At 38.9% G+C, this 22,251-nt stretch overlaps 1 protein-coding gene across 2 annotated transcripts in view; it reads left to right on the top strand.

Annotated features, from left to right (window-relative positions):
- The first annotated feature begins 419 nt into the window (after window positions 1-419).
- Window positions 420-22,251, top strand: part of pafah1b1a (platelet-activating factor acetylhydrolase 1b, regulatory subunit 1a) — a 42,578-nt gene continuing 20,746 nt past the window's right edge. Inside the window, exons 1-2 of one of the 2 annotated variants that reach the window (XM_058799041.1) lie at window positions 420-612; window positions 9,711-9,956. In XM_058799041.1, coding sequence (XP_058655024.1) covers window positions 9,925-9,956 — 32 coding nt within the window. In that variant the 5' untranslated portion in view covers window positions 420-612; window positions 9,711-9,924. Of the gene's footprint in view, window positions 613-9,710; window positions 9,957-19,757; window positions 19,814-22,251 lie in introns of those variants that run through there. The other variant, XM_058799040.1, reaches the window with a different exon arrangement.

Raw genomic sequence — 22,251 nt, 5'->3', positions numbered from 1 at the left:
AAATATCTTCATGGAACATGATCTTTACGTAATATCCTAATGATTTTTGGTATAAAAGAAAAATCTAAAATTTTTACCCATACAATGTATTGTATTTGTAGCTATTGCTACAAATATACCCGTGCTACTTATGACTGGTTTTGTGGTCCAGGGTTACATATTTTGCTTCTGGTGAGCTGACTGAAATATTACATTCAAAGCCTTAATAATGTAAACTGGTTTGAGCATGACACAGGTGCTGTTTTGACTCTCAGTCATAAATAGAGGTCACGCGCTCTGATTGTACCCAGATTAAAGTCATTGATGTGGCTCATGTGAGAAAAAAATTTTCACGGTCCGTTTTTTAAGTTATCCGCAAAACTAGGCGATGAGGTGCATTTTTTATTGAAAAAAACGCCCACAGTGTTTGAAAGGAGGGTGTGAGATTGAAGGGCGTGCGCGCCTCCGCCTGCTGAAGTCAGCCCATGCGCGCTCCCGTGCCGTAGAGGCGAATGCGGCGCTGCAAGGAGCAGACCCCAAGACTCCAGTCCCCCTTTTCAACACGAAAATAACACCTATTCCGTTCCTTACCAGCGTCTTCTGGGGAATAACATTAAGTGCTGACTCTGTAGGGTAAGAACAGCTCATTTGTGTCTCTCTTTGTGGTTGTGTTTGATAAAAATCGCCGGTCGAAGTGCTGTTGTAGCTGTAATTTTTGCGCCTCCTTTTCTCGGTGTCTCAAAATGGCGGACACGGCCGTTGGAGAAATACTTCAGCTTCTGTTTTTTTCTCCTTTAGTCGTGAATATGTCGACAGCTCCACGGGTGTGTGTTGTGTGAACGTTATCGCTATAAATATAAGAAATCGTCCCGGTCAGGTCTGCAGTTTTAGCGAGGTGTATGCTGTCGGCGATTCAACACGTCGTTTCATCAATGTCATGTTAGCTAGCAACAGTTGGCTAACGCCCGTGTCAGCGCATACCTCTGTTTTATCATCTCTAAACGTTAAATTCAGTGTTGACCTTGCCGTGTGCAGTTCTGTTTGGGTAAACAAAGAAAAATTAGACCATTCAAAATGTCGTTTTTGCTGCATACCGGTTGAGAATAAGGGCGATGAGAGCTGTGTTGCAAAACCTAGTGAACTTCCTACCTAGACAGCATAATTGGAGCTAGTTATGATCGATAACTATTAACCTGACATGTTTAGTATTAAAAGAGCTTCGAAATTATTAAACACCTTGGCTGTTTCTCAAAACGTGATGATATGCTTGACCCGGACACTATATTTGTTCGTTAATTTCAAGGTTATGAAACATAACCGAGGTTTTTGACAATTATTAAGCTCGTTTGCGTATATAACATGTTTTCATTAGGATTGAGCTGAAGATTTGGACCAGTCACAAATGTAGGTCAGCTGATTCTTTGCATGCAGACCCGGTACTGCTCTGCTCATCGGGACACTACTGTGATGATCTGTCATGATGTGATTTGATTATCACTCCTGCAGTAAATATCAGCCCAACGATGTAGGCGGCAATAAATGCACTAATTTAATGACTGCTTACTGCATAACTAACAGCATAGACTTGCATGCAAAATGAAAGCATACTGAAAAAGCAAGTGTATGCATGTTGCTTATCAAGGTGTGAATGCTTTGAATAAATGTGGTACCTTGTTTGCTTTGGATGTTCTCTAATGGTTTAAGATACTGTGCCAAGTTTGCTGTACACTCCCTCTAGTTGTTTGACGGGTATCATGGATGGTTGCTGATGATTGCAAGCATGTTATAGCTGGCTGTTTAATGTTGTTGAAGGACATTAAAGTCTCTTATGGCAAATTTACCTTGCAAAGGTGGCACAGAAGTGCTTCTGAAGTGGCAAGTCTCTACACAGACTGTTTAATGCTACTTGGAGGTGTCTTAAATGCATTTAGACACCAATCACAACTGTATGCTTTGACACTGGGTGGATCTAAGCTGTCATAATCTAGTCTGGTTTTAATGCGGCATTGCATCTTTAAATTTTAAGCAGGCATAGAGCAGTCATAACTCAGCTGTAAAGACGCCTTGATTCTCATAAAGGTTGCATTTATTTGATAAAGATGCTTATAAAATAGTAATGATGTTGCCATTTAAAATACCTGTCTTGTATTCAAATATATTTTAAAATGTAATTTATTCCTTTGGCAAAGCTGAATTTTCAGCAGTAGTTATACTCCAGTCTTCATTGTCACATGATCCTTCAGAAATCCTTCTGTTTTTTTTTTGGTGCTCAAGAAACATTTATTATTATCAGTGTTTAAAACTTGTGCTGCTTAATATTTTGGTGGAAACTGTGATGCATTTTTATTAGAAAGATCAAAAGAACAGCATTTATTTTAAAAAAAAAATTTGTAAAATAAATTATTTTACTGTCGCATTTGATTTATTGAATGCATCCTTGCTGAATAAAAGTATTAATTTCCTTTATTGATAAAATCTTACAGCCCTCAGTCTTCTGAATAGCTGTGTCTATATTAATAGTTTCATTCAGAAACATTAATTTCAGTGTCTGGCATGACACGTCATGCTTTATAACAATGTGCTGCTACATTGTATATTCAGCTCACGTCTTCTGATCTTTTAAACTCTCTGCCATTCAGATGAGCTGCTACTCAGCATTCCCTTAGTAGAAATGTACTGTGATCCAGTAATCATGGCAATTCCATCAAGGGAATGAGAAAAGTGATTATTAGTCCAAGCTTTATTGGCCGGCTGTCTTTACCAGCTTGCACAATTCCTCAAAGAGGGATGTTTCGTTTTGCCATCTGTCTTAAACTAAAGAAACTATTGAAATGACAGACTTGCAGGACTGTTTTTGGGTTCGAGGTGCATGGGAAATGCTGGTAACAGATTACACTTCTATCAATCAACATTTGTGTTATGTTAATCTAGCCTTGGTCCTTGTTGAATATCTTTCATTATTTTCATACTAATAAACAAATGGTGAAGACCAGGGCCCGTATTTATCAAGCTTCTCAAAGTGCCATTTTAGTCTTAAGTGCTGAGAATTCATGACATTTACTCCTACTTTCAAACTTAAGTATAAAAGCAAGTTATCAAATTTCTTAAAGTTAAGAATCACTCTTACTCTCCCAGTTATTTAGGACAGCTCGAGAGGTCTCTCAAGTGGTTAGGAGTTGCCAGTAGGGGCTTGTGATGGTGCTGAGGAGACAGAGACGTGCGCAAATCTTTCAGGAGAGGAAGAATGTTCTTGAAATGTTTGGCGATGAGCAGTTAATCAAACAGTTACATTTCCTCAGTTATTCAAAACGAGCAAAGAACAATTACATTACTAAAGAACATCATAACTGACTTCAGTCTAGTGCGAGTATTATGCGAAGTTTCTGAAGCGGCTCTCTGCGCTGCATCACACAATCTGTTTTTGACGGATAATAATAATCGTCTTGCTGCCGTCAAAGGCATCAGCAACAGGCGATATCTTTGACTATCGTCGATACTAGGGCTGCACAATATATCGCTGCGATATTTAATGCGCATCTTGTCAGTAAAACCGTTCTGTAATCAGTGGTAATTTCCATCACGTGGATTGATAATGAACGTGGATTTGCGCAGCTTGTCAGTGAACAGCGGCTCTGTGTAGTAAATGCTGCTCCATGTGAAATCACGCACGTGATGGAAGAACCGGCTTTACTGACAAGATGTGTATTAAATATCGCATGCGATATATCGTGCAGCCCTAGTCGATACACTATACTATCGTCTATTGGCACCGTAAATTGAGTTGTGATGATGCTTTGTTTCCTTGCCATAATGTATTCTCTTGTAAATTCTTTGTCAAAAGTGTGTTGAATGTAAACTTTTACTAGGAATTTAACACTTCAATGTGAATTTATCTGAGAATATTCTTAAGGAAATCTATTCAGTGATTGGTCCATGCGTATGTCATCATCCAAAATCCCGTTTGTGGCACAGCAAAGTGTCGTGAATCATCTCTAAGACTGACACTTAAGATTTAGTCCTACACTTTGCTTAAATTATGACTGAGATGATTGATGATGACTAACTTTTAAGCGCAGCTTTGAGCCAAGAATTTTTTTTTCACTTCAGTCAATTCTTAGCAGTGTTCTTGAGAGTAATTCTTAGAGACTTGATAAATACAGGCCCAGTATACAGCAGATGCCTGATTTCTTTGTTTCAGTCTTTGTCTTAATCACATGCTCTTGTTAGTGCTCAGCGTTGGTCTTTTTATAGCAGGAACGGATAATCACTACTGGACTGTTTTTGCCTCAGTTGTGTGGTTCGGCTGCACACAGACGGTTGCTAGAGACCCCTCCAAAACCTTGGCTGAAATAACGCAGGATAATTGTGTGTTTGTGGAGTCCCAACAGGCAGTTTGCAGTGACTGGGATGGAGGTGGCGTGGCTTGAAGTACTGTTGCTGTGGGTTTGGTTCGCTCACTGGATGTGCGTCTGCAAAGAGATCATAATGCGTTTCAGTGCCAGTGGGGATCAGTAATGGTTTCACCATGGCGACTAAAAGCTCTGATGTCTGATGTGTGAAATGTAGATTTCAAGATGGTGGATCAGTAACATCTTTTAATTCATTCTGTTTACATGCTGAAACAGCCATGATTATATGTTATGGCTTCGTTTGGTACGAAGTGTGACTTAGGCCTGCATGTTTGAGAATGTATAAGCTTATAACTGCAAGAGCTCTTTGTGGCCTGAACTCGCTTTTTTGACCCTAATCTAATTTTCAAAGATTACAGTTAGTGTTGCAGAAGTTCCAAAGCACACTCTCATATGAAACTGTACTAGAAGCAACAAATATAGTGCCACTGGTAAATTGTAGGGATGTAACGATTAGGGTTGGGTACCGAAACCCGGTACCAATATGGCACCGGTACCTATGTAACCGGTATGTACTAGAACCGAATCAGAATGCAGATTTCGGTGCCATGCCTGAGCGATCATTATTTGTCCTTTGTTTCTCCGAAACGGACGTAAGAAGCATCATCACCGGCACCACACTTGAAAAATAATTTCCCGTTTTCACATTCCGATTTAAAAGCACAACTCGGGGGGAAATGAGAGCTTCCGAGGAGCGCGTGAATGCAGTAGTTACTAGAGGTTGACCGATAGTGGATTTAACCGATACCGATAGCTAGGTTGGACCACACTGACCGATACCGATAAGTCAAGTTGAGCTTTATTGTCATTCCGCTACATGCGGGGGCATACAGTGGAACGAAATGTCGTGCCTCACAGGACCACGGTGCCCACATAAATACAGGCATACAGCAATGAAGTAAAACAATATAAACCTATACACAACTATCCTACTGATAGATTTGACTATAAATATGCTATATACAATTTTTTTTTTACCTATACATAAACTAAAAAATACAAACTATACGAGTGCTTCAGATAAATACTGTACATGTGCGAAGAGAACATTGTGAGTCAGCATCTGGCTGGGGAACAGTGCAGGATGATTTGTAGTGCATGAGCATGTAAACATACGTATATTACTGAGTCTTTTTGTGGGATTTGTATACACACAGCAGTGTGTGTGAAAAGTGACTAGTGCGCATAGAGGAGGAGAGTGTGCTACTACAGGTGGTTTGTACAGGCCCACTCACCTCAATCTATAGTTTTTAAAATGGATACTGAACGAAAACTAAAATAGAGCTTTACTATTTTTAAAAAGCTGTAACAGTACTGAACCATACTTTGTAAATGAAAAAAAATGTAGTATTAATATTAATTATTATATTGATCATTAGTTATTTCATAGTTTACTAATGTTAAAAGAAACTTTAACATTTAAAAATTAAGCCTATTAGTAATAGTAAATGTTGAAACGAAATGAACTCTCTAACAAGGAACAATACTTCTACAGCTTTCATTAATGTTACAAATGGACTCTTATTGTAAAGTATTACCATTTAATTTCAACAGTCATGCTTAAAGATAGCCATCTTGAAATACCTACACAAGGCCATATTAAAATTACATGCACAAGTTATTGATATTGTATGTATACTCACATTTTATTTGCTGCTATTTTAGAACACTGCATGATTATCTAATCAAAATATTAAAAAAATATGCAAGTGACACACTGCAAAAGCGCAGCGCTGTGTCTTGGAGAAGTCCCAGGTGTCACACACAACAGACGCGTCATGTTCAATACAAGCAGCGGTCTAAAACTGTTTATTTAATCACCAAACGGACATAAGTTTGCTTCAAGAATGAACTACGTGGCATAAATTAGTTTGTAGTTCGGTGTTTAAAAAAACAGTGCAAACGGAAAGAGAAGGCGCGATCTGTATTACAGCTCTCTATATGAAGCATACAGACTGTATTAGAGCCACAGAAAGACAAACATTTTGCTGAAAAATGCACAATACATAATTTATAGTTAAATTAACAATGATTTGGGACAAATATAATGTTATTTAATGGAAAACTATGCGAATAGCGCTCTGTCGGCAGAATCTTCTGTCGGCTGGATTTAAATGCGCGTTTGAAGTTTCCCACTCTGTGCAACGCGCAGTGTCACATGCCAAAACAAACAAACAAACAAAACGTGCTGTCAGTAATTTCTGCCTCTAGAGGCCGCTCTCGTACTGTATAATGACAGCAGACCATTCTCAGCCACTCCAGCAACAGACGCAACACGGAAAACTATCGGCATGGATTTTTGCCGATAACCGATAGTTCTGCAAATCAACTATCGGTGCCAATTAATCAGCAAAACCGATGAATCGGTTGACCTCTAGTAATTACACTTGCTCTGACGGCAGCAGGCAGCAGGCAGCCTTCCATTAACTAGCTAGGCTACTACTACTTCATAGGCTACTAATATCTAATACACGATTAGCAATGGATTATAAATATACTTATTGTGAAAATACCAGAGGTATTTGAATGGCTTGAATAACACAGATAAACTATACATTGTCGTAGTCGAGTGTTTATTGTATTTATTTTATCATTCAAAATGTTTATATCTTCTGTTTACTCCGTTACAGCGATAGCAATGCCTTTGTCCATATCCCTGGAGCTTCATGAGTTCCGCTACTTCTGTGACTGGATATGTGGATTTTCTGTGCGAGGGCACCCTCTGGTGTCCAGTATGAATGAAAAAGACATCATGCGTTTAGTGCTAATGGCCAATCCAATTATTAATTGGTAATTTTTATTTTATTATTATTTTTTTATAAGTATCAGTTTAGGCACGGTACCGTTTTAAAAGTATCGATTTGGCACTGGTATCGAGAAAAGAAAAAAAAACAGTGTGTGACTTTAGTTTTGTGAAACTATACTACATAAAACATCTGAACGAAACCGCAGACGAGCTGAATGAGACGCAGATTCATTCTCTGCCAGCAGGTGGCGCTTATGAACAACAATGATAGTGTTTCCTGGGTTACAGCTGTAAACAAAGCAGAGCTGCTCTCATGAACACTACTTTAATTTGCATCGTTCAGAGGCAAGATGAAAAGAAAATACCACATAAACCTTTCTAAAGACAGTCAGTTCCCCTCAGAGATGCATTCATATAAACTCTTACTCCAATTGTATTACGATTTGTTTGGCATCTCAGCCGATTTGAATCGTCACACATTTGAATCGATTTTCAACTGGCTCGCGGTTAATCGTTACATCCCTAGTAAATTGGGTCTACTTGAATTGGGTTCCCTCAGCTGCTGTTAATGTTTTGCTTGGTAAAGACTGAAAGAGCTACTAAGACATTACAGGTCTCATTTCAATAAAATAGTCAAAAGAAAAGAAGGAATGAGATGGAGGATAAAGAGCTTTTCTTGCTCTTTGCATATCATTCACATTCCTGGCATTGTCTCCTGCTGCCCTTGCTGTTAAAACACCAAGTTAAATGGGAAAAGAGGTCTGGTGCATATCACATGTAATGTTGCTGGGATTGGCGAGCCTACTGAGGCTGTCATGACATGGTTTGTATTCTGCTTCTCTGTATTTTTCAGTGATTATCTGAACCGTTGTAATGACAGGCCTGTCAGCATATCAGAGCCTCTCTAGTCGTTCATAGTTCAAGTGGTGCTTAGGATCTGGCAATTTACAGATAAATGTTTCGCCCAGCAGGTCAATTGCTGATAAAGACTGTTCTCTGATTCTTATTAATGATATTTGGTTTGAAAGCACGTTAACTCACTTAACCGCTGTTGTTTTTTGGTCTCCTTGGTCTGTGGCTCGGTTCTGAACCTGTCAGATTTATGAGTGGGTAAATGTGTGGAATGTCTTTTGAGTGTTCAGGGTTTGGGTGAGGAATGCGGTATGCTAACCTCTTGTTCTTCATGAGTAGTCCCAAAGACCCTCTGTAGCAAGATGCAGGTCTATAAGAGGCTTATAGTGTTTCCCCTCATGCGTCTCAGAGCACTGACTCTAATGGCTGGATTAGCTGTTTATTAGTCTGGCTGTTTGTTTCCAGGATGATCTTCTCAATTCCACAATGGGATTTCCTGAACGGCGCTGTCGTGCTATATCATATATCTATTCTGGTTGTCTCGGTACCAAAATTGTGGTAATTAGTATTAGTGCCAGTCAATTTACTGATACTTGATACTGATTTTATCTTGATACTGTTTTTCGTTTCATTTTACAAAGTTGTTATTGAAGGAAACGGTCAATAATAAAGAACAGAGAAATTTAATTAGCAGTAAGTGGTTTTTCAGTTTTTCTTATTACTGTCATTTGAATGCATTTACACTGGAAGGTGCTCACCCAAAAATTTAAATTAGTTGAAAATACTCTCCTTCATGCTATCCAATATGTAGATGCATTTGTTTCTTTTTCTGAACAGATTTGGAGAGATTTAGCATTACATCACTTGCTCACCACTGGACCCTCAATGAATGGGTGCCATCAGAATAAGATACCAAACAGCTGATCCACAAGCAACATGAATGCAGCCCTTCAATTAACGTCAATTAAGCTGTGTGTTTGGAATAAACAAATGCATAAATGAGATTTTTTTTTTTACAGCGAACCATTGCTTAAAATACAAGTCCTATGAGTGAAATAAGATTTTGGCTGTTTTGCCCACCCCTTGTCCCATCTGTTTATTTTTACATCAATACATTAATCATTCTGTGAGATATGTATCAGGTAGTGGATGATACCCAGCACTGTTGGCAGGGATGACCAACTGTTGTGATCTTCAGGCTTGTAGTTTGTGCTTGACTTTAGTAGTATTGTAATTTGGCGCCTCTCTCTCGATATACTCTTGTTGTAAAGCAGCAGTGCTTTTGCCATCCCGACTAGATGGTGATCTCTTTTAGCTGAGAGAAATTCAGAGTCCTGCTTGTTGCTGTCAAACTGTGTATCTCACTGGAGTGCAGAAGTAGGTTGATGCTAAAATCTGGGTCAGTGGTCCCTTTTACATGTGTTCAGAGCCCCCGACAGGGGCAGCAGGAGTCCGTAACAAAACGCTCCACATGGCAGCCGATAGAGAGGACTGAATGCAGGCTAGAATGAGATGTGTGCTGGGGGAAATGGAGCAGATGGAACACCTGATGAAATGTGTGTTAGCCCCCAAAGCTACCGTCACAGGAACAGGGTCACTAGCATATTTCCACTGTTGCCTTAAGCTTGTGTGACCACTACTCATCTGGACTGTGCTTATTTGCATTCTGATTCCAACCAGGAGGTCTGTTATTCTGATGACGAATGTGTCCTTTTCCTCCACAGATGCAGGGACCGTCTGGTTGGTAGATGCCTGCTGGCTGTCAATGCGTGGTGTTCCTGGAGACCAAATTTAAGGAGAAGTGTTTGGGGTGAGCTGCTGACCACCCTGCAAGCCGGACCCGGCGTCCTATCTCTGATCTCCTGCCAAGGAGACAGCAGTTGCTGCACACTCTACACCTGACCCCCACCCCCGCCCCGTCCCGTCCCCGCTACCACAATGGTGCTGTCACAGAGGCAACGTGACGAACTGTAAGTTCACAAACCCACACAACACTGTGTAAGGCAAACAATAGAAAATACATCGGCGATCTGTTTATGTGCAATAGACATCATCATAATCCTTTTTGAGGAGCGCTCATACCTCATTAAACCTTTGATCACAGTGAAGTACAGTATGGATTTACCAGGGTGTTTGACAGCTGAAAAGATCACTAGTTCACTGCCATGAAGAATCAATAAGCAGATGTCTACAGGAGGTCTAGACACAGCCTGGACATAAACAACCCTTTTGTGTCCTGTCAGGATAGACGTCGTCGTAATGGGCTCGAGAGAGTTTGTAGCCACTGTGAGAAATTTGTTTTAGATGCAATGACAACGCGCGCTATTTTAATCTAGTTTGGTGTAAATTATTGAGTTGTCTTGCAGCTATATGAGAATAAATTTGGCCTTAGGTCTCGAACACAGAGTAATTAACCTTCGAACGTGCATGAGGTGGACCGATAAGAGCTTTTAATCATCAGTATGAGGTAATGAGGGAGAGATTAAAACCAGTTGAATATGTAAAGCTGTTTACCCCTCCATAGCAGAGGATGTAGTCTTGTTTTCTATGAACAACCCAATAAAGATATTGATTGCAGGAGCTTATCTTTTGTTATCCTGATAAAAATGTGAGAAGTGTATCCACATCTGCTCTGTGTGTTTGGATGTTGATTTGGAAGGTTACTAATAGGGCTGGGTTTTGACACAAATTTCTCGATTTGATTCTGACTCAAAAGCTTTCGATTTGATTCAAATCAATTGAATTCAGTTCTGGATATGTATCAGGTACAGTACATGCCAAATTTTCTCAAGGAAAAAAACTCTCTCAACTGATGCTATAAAACAGAGATCACCAACCACCGGGTCGCGACCCACTACCGGGCCGTGGAAGAATTCCTACCGCGAGAAAGTTCTGGAGAAAATGTGTGTAGTCGACGCTCTGTTATTTATTGTGCGTAACTGATTGTTCTAATTATTCTGTATTTTCGTTGTATGCGATTTGATATGGAGTAGCAATTTGACGATTTCATGTTAAATTAGTAAATAAAAGATTGCTCTGATCTGTCATATAGGCTATTAGGGCTTAAACGGATCGCAGTTGATCTGTGATATATGGACCAGGTCCAGACCCCACCGTTCGGCATGTGATTCGCAGATTAATTTTCCAATTTACACGTTCAAGCTATTTAAAACCACAAGAAGAAGAAACTCAATTCGTTACACCCGAAGCACACACAAGCATAGAGACGTGTTTCAGACAGTGTGGCATACAGATTTGATTCCTCTTTCATGTATCCCTGCGTTTAAGATGCATATATGCATGGGGGTTTGCAGTTACGTCTCAATACTGGAAATATTTCTGTTTTAAACCATGAAGGCGAGCCAATAGATATCACAAGCAATGTGCAAACTTTATGCAGAAAGTGAAAGTAAAAAACTGACAGTTTTCTAATGCTGCATTAATAGCGGCATATTCTCTCAGAGACGACAAGAGACGAATCTACTTCAACATGTGCTGTAATCTTCAACCGCAAGATTTTTTTCAAACCGTAACCGGTCCAAGGTGTAAAAAGGATTGGAGACCCCTGATATAAAATATACATGAGAGTCAGTTGGTACTACATTACTGTGTTTGTTTCTGAGGTAAACGTGACGTTACGTGACATTGTTTTCAAGCTGTTACGTTGACGTCTTTCCACAGTTGAAACACTAATTGAGCGATAACATGAGACAGGATTGTTGAGACAGTAAGTAAGCTCTTTCTTTTAACATACCTTTTAACTGTGAATGGATGTTCATTCATGTTTATTTCATGCTGAAACTGGTATTAAAGCGGACGATCTGTCACTCCACATTGTGCCAACAGTGCCAAAACAGTATATGATATGCAATAGAAACAAACAGCAAAAAATGATTTTACAAAATGTGTACGTTTTAAGTGTTGTAGGATTATTAGAGTATCAAACAACACTCTTGCCAACATTCTCCTGTCAATGAAATGCAAATCAAAGTGCTATTTGTGAGCCATGTGGAGTTTCCCAGGCCAGTGTTGCCATCTTGTGGAACAATTGGCCTATCGGTAAGCCCCGCCCCCCTTAGTTACTGTTGCTCCCTCGACAAACAAACATCTTACATTAGCCCTATTCGGACGGGACTAGTTTTCTAAACTACGTTTGAGTTTCGATTCTTATCACCTGACGTCTGCGATTTTCATGTACCAATTCGGACGGGACTAACATCTCTGTGTTTATTAAAGAGGTGGGAGGGGCTGTTTTGTACATCTGGGCGTTTCAGAGGTCACGCGCTCTGTATGCGTGTCATTCGGATTGATTACCATTAGTATAACAGTTTTACTACAAATATCATGGTGAAGTATAGCAAAACCATGTTAATGTGTGGTTGCTTTAGTTTTACTAGTTATTTATTTGTAGTAAGCCTGTTTAATTTTTGTAATTGAGTGCAGAAATGAACACGAGTAATTTTACCTGACGCAGATATTACAGTAGCCAGTCTGAATGGTTTACGTGATCTGACTCTTGATTTTATTATTGTTTTTAATTTATTTACTTATTTTTTCCTTGCCGGGAGGCAAATATATCAAACATGAGCGCTGTAAGAGCGTCTACGGTAATTCACGTTGGCCAAAACACACAAGGAAACGCGTTGTGAAAAAAAAAATCTTACCGGCAATCACAGACATCGCATTCGGACGGGATTAGTTTTCTCAGAGGATCACTGAGTTTGCTGAAAAACAGTAGGTAGTTTGCTCTGGAATTATTACAGAGGTTGTGTGAGAAAAACACAGACATGGCAGAATCGGACGGGATTAAAATCACCAAGTATGTCTGTGAAACACACATTTCTCTAACGACCCCCTGTAAAACTAGTCCCGTCCGAATAGGGCTATTGTCTTACACTGACAGCTACAGTGTGAAAACCTTGTCCTACGATGTTTTTGCACAATTTTGGAGACAGAAGGCCACCAAATAGGAATTAAATATTCCATGGAGGGATTTATAAAATATTTAAAAATAAATAAGGTGGGTAACTCAAAGGAGGGTTTACAGATCACAATGCAAGCGGGAGAAGTTTCATATTATGGTCGGTCATCACGATCGATGAACATGCAGGATCAACACTGTTCATGTATCGCAGGGTAAGATTAAATTAATGTACATTTAACCAGTTTAATATGGAGAGGCACTGAAATGTAGACCTTCGTTTGTGTTTTTGACCTACACTGTACAAGACGTGAGAATAGTCCGCTATTTAGGTTTGTACATTAGCATGGACTCACTAACTTTAACGTTAGCTAGTTTTAGCCAGAGATACCTTGCTAAAGCACAAGATAACATTAACATTCTACTTGAGCAGATGAAAATTGTAACCTAATGAGTGTATGACAACCAGAAAATGAACGTTTTTGTCTTCATTTGTATTGGGGTGAATACTTGGGGACATTTTGCTCATTTTTATTTGGATTCAGGAAATGTAATAAATTTAAATTATATTGCCCATCCTCTCAGGATTCGGATCTTCCAACGTTTTTCTATGGCGCTGAAACCTAAAGATGTCAGAGTTCCGCTCCCCATGCAACTGATACTCAACTGCCATTGGCTATTCTGAGTTTGAGGGGAGGGGCTTACCGATAGGTCAGTTGATTAGTGTAAAACCAAGTATGCGTAAGCACATACAAAGTATGCGTGGTTACGAAAATCAGATGGTGACTAAATGAAACCCTCCCACTTGATTTATAAATGCTTTGTTTTGTGAAATTTCTGTTGAAAAGTTGAATGCTACTTTGGGTTAAAAAAAATAAATGAAAATTGCGGTACTGTTGAAAGGATGTTAACTTCCCCCTCTGCATAGATTCACTAGCATGAATGTCAATAGTCCTGCTAGAGTGACAGCAAATGCTGGGCAGTTTTTGTGAATACTGGTGGAATACCAGGGGGCATCTTAATGCATTACTGCTGGATTCATTGGGACAATAGTAGGGGAGAAATGGAGGCAGTGACAAGCTGACCGCATGTCTCAGCTTATTTTGCTCTTTGGCAGATTTCATTCAGAGCACATGAATAGAATCTGTGGTGTTCGAGTTATTCAGGCTTTTCTCAGTGCATAGAGCTCAGCTGCTGGCCATACAGAAACGATACTTGAACCCTTTCAAAATCTTTTCTTGGGGCACGCAAAGAGGTTTTGTTCATATTGGCCGGCTATTTTATTTGATTTATTCATGGGCTTTAAACTTTCTTACTTGCCTGGTTAGTTTTTATTTGTAAAGTGATTTATCATATTTATTTTAGATGAATTTTGTTAATTTGCAGCACAGTTTAACTAGCCTTCAACACATGTGTAAGTCTAAGAGCAATGCCTGTTTCGTTTTATTTAAAAAAAAAAAAAAAAAAAAAACTATTTCAGGATTCTTGGTGATGTTTATCTTGGTCATACGGTTGCACAACATCTTAAAAAGGCTAGCTATATATATATCTATAGTTACAAAGTCATAATAGAGTCACTCATACAAGAGCACATTGTGTTTGTGCACTGAACACTTGGCAGATTGAAGCCTGCAAGGGTTTGTTGTAAAAATAAACATACGGCACATTGCTCGGTAGACACAAAGTGTTGGTATAACGGAGATGTGGGTATTTATGATGGAATGTTTGCTGTTCTCATGTTAACAGTGTCTCAGGAGTCATTGCTCTCCTGGAGCGAGAGTTTAACTCTCTCAGTGTGAGCTCATAGGTCAGGCCGCTCTTCCCATATAGGAGCTAAATATTGCTGTTGACTCTGCAGTTGAGAGAAAATTTGCTCTAGGCTGTCTGTATTTGATTGTAGTGCTTGTATCTTGTTATAGATCTTACCTTCTTTGACTTTGGGATTTTATTTTAATTAAACAGATTTGCAAGTTAATTGAGAAATGCATTATCTACAAATAGCTGATGTCTAAATAATGCTCATTCTTAGCCCAGACAGCAACTTTAAATTAATCTCAGCACTGAAATGTCACTCAAACAAGGTTCAGCAGGGCCTATAGCGATTACTTGAACTAATGTCTATGAAATTTGCATATCATGCATTCTGAGTGTAATACATTCTCTATTCACTTTTTTTACATTGCCATAATTCCCAAAATTTTTGCCAATTAGGAGGAGATGATAGCATTTATCTATGTTTGAAATATTTCAAACCCATTTAATCATGACAGCCGTGGTTTAGCGTTGTGCTATAGGTGTGGCAGGTGTGTGCTGGCCTGGGCTCTGGAGACCACCTCTCTACCTCATTCTAAAGCGTAGCCACTTTGCCAGCCCCTGGCGAGCTCTGATGGAGCTGCCGCCAGCCAGTCAGCAGGAATCCCATCAGCAGTATGGATTTAATCTGCAGACTGGCACATGGAGGAGGTGACGGCCCTTCTGCTGCTTTTAGGGGCTTCATCCGTCGGCTTAGATGCTACCTCAGCATCCCTAGAGTCAGTCTAGACTTCAGACTGGGATTTATTATATTATTGTGGAGGGCTGAAATAGGGTAATTGAAATGCCAAAAATTTGAGATGTTAACAATGTTCAAACATTAGGTGGCATTTAAATAGCAATTTTGTGGTTGTGTAGTTGTTTATGCTTAAGAGATTCCTGAGGAGGAGCTGAGCAAAGCTTTACACGCATAATACATGCATTAGTGCCTCATGCAGTCAGAGATTACTGTGCCAACCGCCACTCCTCCATACCGGTGAGGGAATGTGAATGCGTAATCTAAAGCTTCCCCTCGAAAGAGTGTGGAAATCCCTTTGCTCCTGCCTGCTTGTCGTGTGTGTGTGTGTGTGTGTGCGCCTGTGCCTGTGCATACGTGAGATTGTTATTCAAAAGACTGTAAACAAAAACACAGCATTAGTGCTAAGACCCCGCTCTGCTAGTCGTCTTAAGGGGTGTGGCCTCTGCGGAGCAGCCCAAATCTCATTAACGCTTCTGTCAAAGGGTCTGCGCTTGTGTATGTGAGACAGCTGGCTCAACACTCCCATGCTGAGCACACACACGCACATCCAATTGCTTGTGCCCTTTACACACACTAACTCAAGGTCTGCCATCTCTGAACTGCCAGAACATGGAGCATTTGCAATTAACCTACATTCATCGTATCACTAAAATAAGATCTGTATGCTTCATTTAACTATTTACGTGGCTTTCTCTCTGTAATGCCAAATTTTTAGGGGTATTGTGATTTTTAATTTTCTGGTCCTGAACTAGTATTGAATGATTTTCAGAATAGACAAACATTTAAAGTGTTTTGAGTGATATGTGCATAGCACATTTCTATGCAGCTACTTTAGTGTTTTAGTTAGTAGCAAAAGTATTGCTAATTGATTGCAAGAGTGTATATTATTTTATGGTCATTGATATATTTACCATTTTCAAGCACAATTAAGCGCAGCACACCTGCAGATTTTATTTTAAAAATCACACAAAAAAATAGCGATCGCAAGTTGTATCAGGAAAAATCTCAGTTAGATTTAAAAATAATTAAAAGTCATTTTTGTAATAAAATGGCGTTTAAATTATCATCATCACATCATCTTTATTTTTATTTAGGGATGCACCGATACAACCTTTTCCAGTACTCGCTCGATACTTTTATTTTTGGTACTTGCCGATACCGATACCGATATTTTCATTGCATTTGTACATTTTTTTAAATATTGGGTACAGAAACCAAAAGAGTATGTATAATGTTAGTTGGTTAACTTCATTTATCAAATAGATAGTCAAACAAAAATGTATTCAGACACCTTCAACATTTAATAACAATAACATAAACATTGTTAAACACAGTTGATTCGCTATAGTTTAGAAAATGGTAATAAAATATGACAAGAACCAGGTTCATGCAAACCTGAACTGAACTTTTACTGGTAGTCCACTGTATGAAGAATTTTTCGGTATAATGTCAGAGTTTACTTTATTTTGCTATCCTCACTTACACAAATGAACTAGTGTGCTGCACTAAAAAAAAAAATCAAATTCTATCTGGTGTCTAAATAATTTTTGGTTATATATCCTGGTTGGTTATATAAATTTTGGCTGTATATCCTTCGATTATTTTCACATTTAATTATGCACATTAAAATGAATTTTACAAGTTTTTGTTACTTGCACTGTTCACTTTTTTTGCTCTATGGTACATAATCTTAATAGAATTAGAGCTGCTTCATTGCAGTGGCTTAGTACTGTAATCACGCATTTTGCTGTACTAATGGAAACATTTGCTGTACTGCAGGGAACCACTCGTTATAAATCTCCTAACTGTGGTATTTACAAAAATAGAAGTCGCGTTTTTTCATCTGAAACATGCTGCAATTTATATTCCAAAGCCACTCATATAATGCAGAAACACTCATGAAGCAAGCAAAACACACGCAACTCGCACACATGTTTGTACTGGTGCAGAATGAGAGGGACAACAGTATAACCTAGAGCATTTCACACAGGATTTTAGTTTCACTTTCGCCAGAAAGTTGTGTATGCTTCAGTTTGAAAATTAGAGATGCACCGATTGACCGGCCAGTGATCGGAATTGGCCGTTTCTTTTCGCATGACCGGCCGGTCAGTCTCACGTCTTGCCGATTCCGAGCTGATCCTTTTATTGCCAGCGGAAAAATGACAGGCAATGACGTCACAACCACACGCACACTCACAGTCGAGTGTAAACACGTCATTTCACGTGAGAATGATTCTAATTTTAATTTCATTCAATGTAAACGGCGACTGATAATGTATTTGTCATGCCAGATGAGGCTTACACAGCCTGAGTGGGTGAGTGGGTGGGTGGGAGACAGCACACACAAAGTAACTCACAGAAATTTATAGATGCATACTGCTCCGAGCGGATAAACGGTCCGTGTGGCGCGATTCAAATGAGTGGGTGTGCTGTTTATTTCTGCTTATGGCGCAAACATTATATCAAACATTTATCGAACTCTTCATATCGTTTTATCGAGGAAAATTATATCACGATAATTATCGTTATCGAATTATCGCCCAGCTCTACTTCGTAGACATCCTTAATCTCTAATAACGCCATTCTGCTGTCTGTTCTGTTGTCGGTGTTTCTTTGTCTGAATACGGCACCTATCACATGCTGTTTGGTATCAGGGCATTTTAATGAGTACGAGTACAGGAGCACAGTATCGGACCCAATACCGATACTGCATCCCTATTTTTATTATAAATTAGACTTAACAAAAAAAAAAAATAAATAAATAAAAAATAATTGTGAGCAATATTAATAGTTCTGCTTTGTGTAACCATAATACATTGCTTGTTTGGTATTTCTTTGATTTGATCATTTAGGGATGCACCAAAATGAAAATTCTGGGCCGAAGCTGAAAATGCTTTTTAATAATTATTTATTTTATTAAATAATATAAAAGTTTTGTAAGATTTTTAATTGAACTCAATCATTTTAATGATACTGAATTAAAAAAATACGAGCCAATAAAATAACCAAATTTTTATTGAATGTAAAACAATAAAACTGGACAGAAAATATTATTAAATATCAATATTTTATTTATATTCAGTTCTATGCAACAGAATCAGGTTTAATTTTTTTGTTTGTTTTTTGTTTAATTATCCAAATAATGTATAGTCCTACAAAGCTATTGTCAGAGCATGTAAGGAGTGGGTAGCGTCATTTTACCAGAGTTGCCCAGTACAGCTGTACTACACTGTTACAGCACTGTAGCTCTATTGTAAACTGGGACAAGTATACGACATAGAAATTTTCTGTTGGCATGTTATTCGAGTGGACTTTGCTTTTCCGGTGCACATGAGCGGTACATGAGTGGCATCTCGATGGAATGCACATTCATAGAGCAGAATATTGAGCAAAGCGTCACCACGCAATGACAATGGCTAGAGGAAGAGTGAAACCTGCACGCATTATCTACCATTATCTTCAGTACTATCATATTTTCAGCCGTTTTTCTCTTTCGAACATGCCATTTTTGGCAACCAAAATTTTGGTGCATCCCTAATAATCATGGATTCATTACAATTTCCCTTTTTGATTTTAGAATGTTTCCTCTTCATATTACAGGCATTGTTTGACCTATACAGTGTGCTGTAGTGCGGATGAAATAATGAGGCTCTTTGAGAACTGATAAGGTCAGAGTGTTAGATATGCTGTGATTCCTGCATTATATCTTTGGATTCACTAGTTTGAGTCATCAGTTTGGAGAACTCATTTGTTCTATTTAGACATTGAGTGAAAAGGTTTGTCTGACTGGTTCTTACTGGAAACCTGTGCAAAGTTCACTTGGATGCTCGGAGAACACATGCGCCTACTCAGCAGAACCACAGCTACCTCTGCTCAGGTGCCTTTTGTTAGGGAATAATCAGCTCTCCTGTAGAATCCCTAGATAGAGCTGCACAGAGAGAGTGCTGGCTTTGATGAAAGCCACTTTCTGTCGGCCATGTTGTTTCATGTACAGGATAGCTGCAGGGGAGATCAGACTCCTTTTTCTGTTTGTACAAAGGTTACCATCTCCCAAAGACTGCAAAGGGACTCATTCTGCAGTCCTGTGATGCCATGTTCTGATACATGATGGCAGCTGGATAATAAGCAAAGCAAATCCACACGCCAGAGGCAGTCAGACAAGATATACCCACAGGGGCTCATCGCAGTCTGATAAGACAGTGTTTGTTTGCAGAGGAGAGATGCGCAGGGTTTGTGGAGTCGAGGTGGGAGGGGTACGGGATGCTGTCTGGCTGGCAGTGGTGATGTGGATCCGGAAGCAAGCACTTAGCGGAAATGATGTTAGAGCGAGATGACTCTCCTCCAAAACGAATGAGGTAATGCTCCTCATCTCTTCTCCTGCAGCCGCTCACTTACGCTCACTTTACACATCGCACACACATACTGCCACCGCCCTGCTTTAGATTTGCAGTTTTAGTTTTTCTGGATTTTGTTTTGAATGGTTTAATTACATTTTAATTTCCAAAAAGGATGTTCTATTGAAGTCTTAATTTTAACAATTTAAGCATGTATTAAAATTTTAACAATGATGATAGACTCCTATGAAATGTTTTATTTTTTCAGAAATATGTGTAGGGGGTTCTGTGTTTTGATTTATTTTAAAAATGGTGATAATCAAAAGATTGCATAAATCTGTAATTTAATTAATCTTTTAAAATGTAGTCAAATGAAATTTGAACAATTCCCATGAAATGGTGAAATGCCACTGAAGTGACTATTGCAAACAACCTGAATTTTGTATCAGTACATCATAAATAGAACAAGGCATCATTTTACTTTCTGGGATTTATGCATCCAGAGTAGAGAGCATCACTTAAATTTAATAGGGTCTATGCTATTTTGTTTCATCACGCTGCTTGTCATGTGTCAGAGCATCTGGAGATGAAGCTCTTGTGGAGTGTCCTCATATAGGCTAGTTGGCAGATGCTGTTAACACCATGAGCATCATGCATGCTTGAGTATGTGTAATTGAAACTCTGCCTACATTTAACAGTGTACCCACTATAAATATTTGCTAATGTCTGCCCACAGGCAGTTTTCAGTGCAGACAGCCTTTTCTTTATCATAATTATCAGATTCTTTATCATATTTCCATGGAACTTGGGTAGATGCAAATAATGCAAGCCCCTGAATAAACAGGTCAACTCTTTCAGGTCTGTAACAAAACTATCCATATCATCAGCAAAATTCAGAAAGTGTCTCTCAACTGAGTTGTATTCATAGAGGAAATCTTGCAATGACTCATAGCTGTTGAAAGCTGACTACAAAGCATTTGTATTCTCCTTCCCAACATCATAGAAACTGGCCATGATGGCATGAAAATCAGCCCTGATCATATTTCAACTCGATATGAAGTGAAGGAGCCACTGAAGCATGCTGCCTTGTTTGTTTTAGAGAGAAATGAGCTGCAATTGTTTGTACAAAAACCATTTGAAATAAAGCTGACCTTCATGGGAGGGGCTAGCAGGTGCTTCAGCACCCCCATGAAAGACCAAAGCACCCCCACAAATAAAGATTAAATAAATATAATATAAAAAAAACAACATTTGGCTCATTACGCATGCATAACATGCAAAGCAATACAAAATGACGTGATTATTTTGCAGTCGCACTTTTCGTAATGTCATAGCATTTTATTTAAAAAATAGATCGGTTCCTTCTATGGGATTTATTTTTTTATCCATTTTAACTATCCACCATGCAAAAACCACAAGTCTGATCACTTAGGCCTGTGTCTGACTAAAGATTCTTCTAGTCAAGTAGTCGCACGTTTGTTAAATTAAAATAACCTACTAAACCATCCTTTAAAGGAAAATGCCACCGGTAACTACTCATGTAACCATCTTTAAATAGGGAAAACATGGAAGTGTTTGGTGACTTCTAAATTAATCCTTGTTTGGATCCTAAGGAATGAATGGTGCTAAGCTAAATGCTAACATGGTTGCGCCGTGCGCTAGAGCGATTAAGTGCACACACTGAGACGGGAGAGGTACGTATCAACTCGTCTAAGTTGAGGGAAGAACATATTAGAATATGGAAAACCGGTGGCGTTATCTTTTAATATAGGCTAGTCATACTTGCATATTATAGTCGATTCCGCGTGCATAAAGCTTGTCGCAAAGCACCTGCAAAAGTAATGATTATGAATGCGTCTGGGGAAAAAGACTTTTATTATTTATTACTAAACTAGTGCTTCCTCAGTGTTGGCTGAAAACATGAAGTTGCCGAATGCCGACGCTTACTCGCCATCTCCACAGTAGGCTAATGGATGTGCAATTAATAGAGAAATACACCTTTTGCATTGCACCTGCACAGCACATATTCATCAAAATTAATGTCAGAGTGAACGGCAAAAAAAAAATGTGACGAGTCAAATAACCATGTTACAGAATCGACTGGGTGATTTTATTATTCATATTTACTATTAATTGCACAGCTCCCCCTGTCAATGATCTAGCACCCCCTCAGCACCTGCATTCAAAATTCTCTGGCACCGCCCCTTGCTGACCTTCATCTTACTCTAACTAAACATAAATGGATTTTATATTCATATTTCAGACTTCATATTTAGATGTTTAGATATTTAATATTCACAGACACTAGTCCATGTTGTGATTTTAAGTGTACGGCCTTACAATTTTGCCAAATTCCGTGACATTCCATGTTATACAGTAAAACTTAATTTCTTGATTCTGTCTTCATCTTACGTACCTGGCTGTTGTCATATTATGAAGAAGGTTGTTTTATTTCATGT

This window comes from Onychostoma macrolepis, chromosome 15 (genome assembly GCF_012432095.1).
Source record: "Onychostoma macrolepis isolate SWU-2019 chromosome 15, ASM1243209v1, whole genome shotgun sequence".
NCBI classification, from domain to species: domain Eukaryota; kingdom Metazoa; phylum Chordata; class Actinopteri; order Cypriniformes; family Cyprinidae; genus Onychostoma; species Onychostoma macrolepis.
This window is presented reverse-complemented; position numbering and strand designations above follow the sequence as displayed.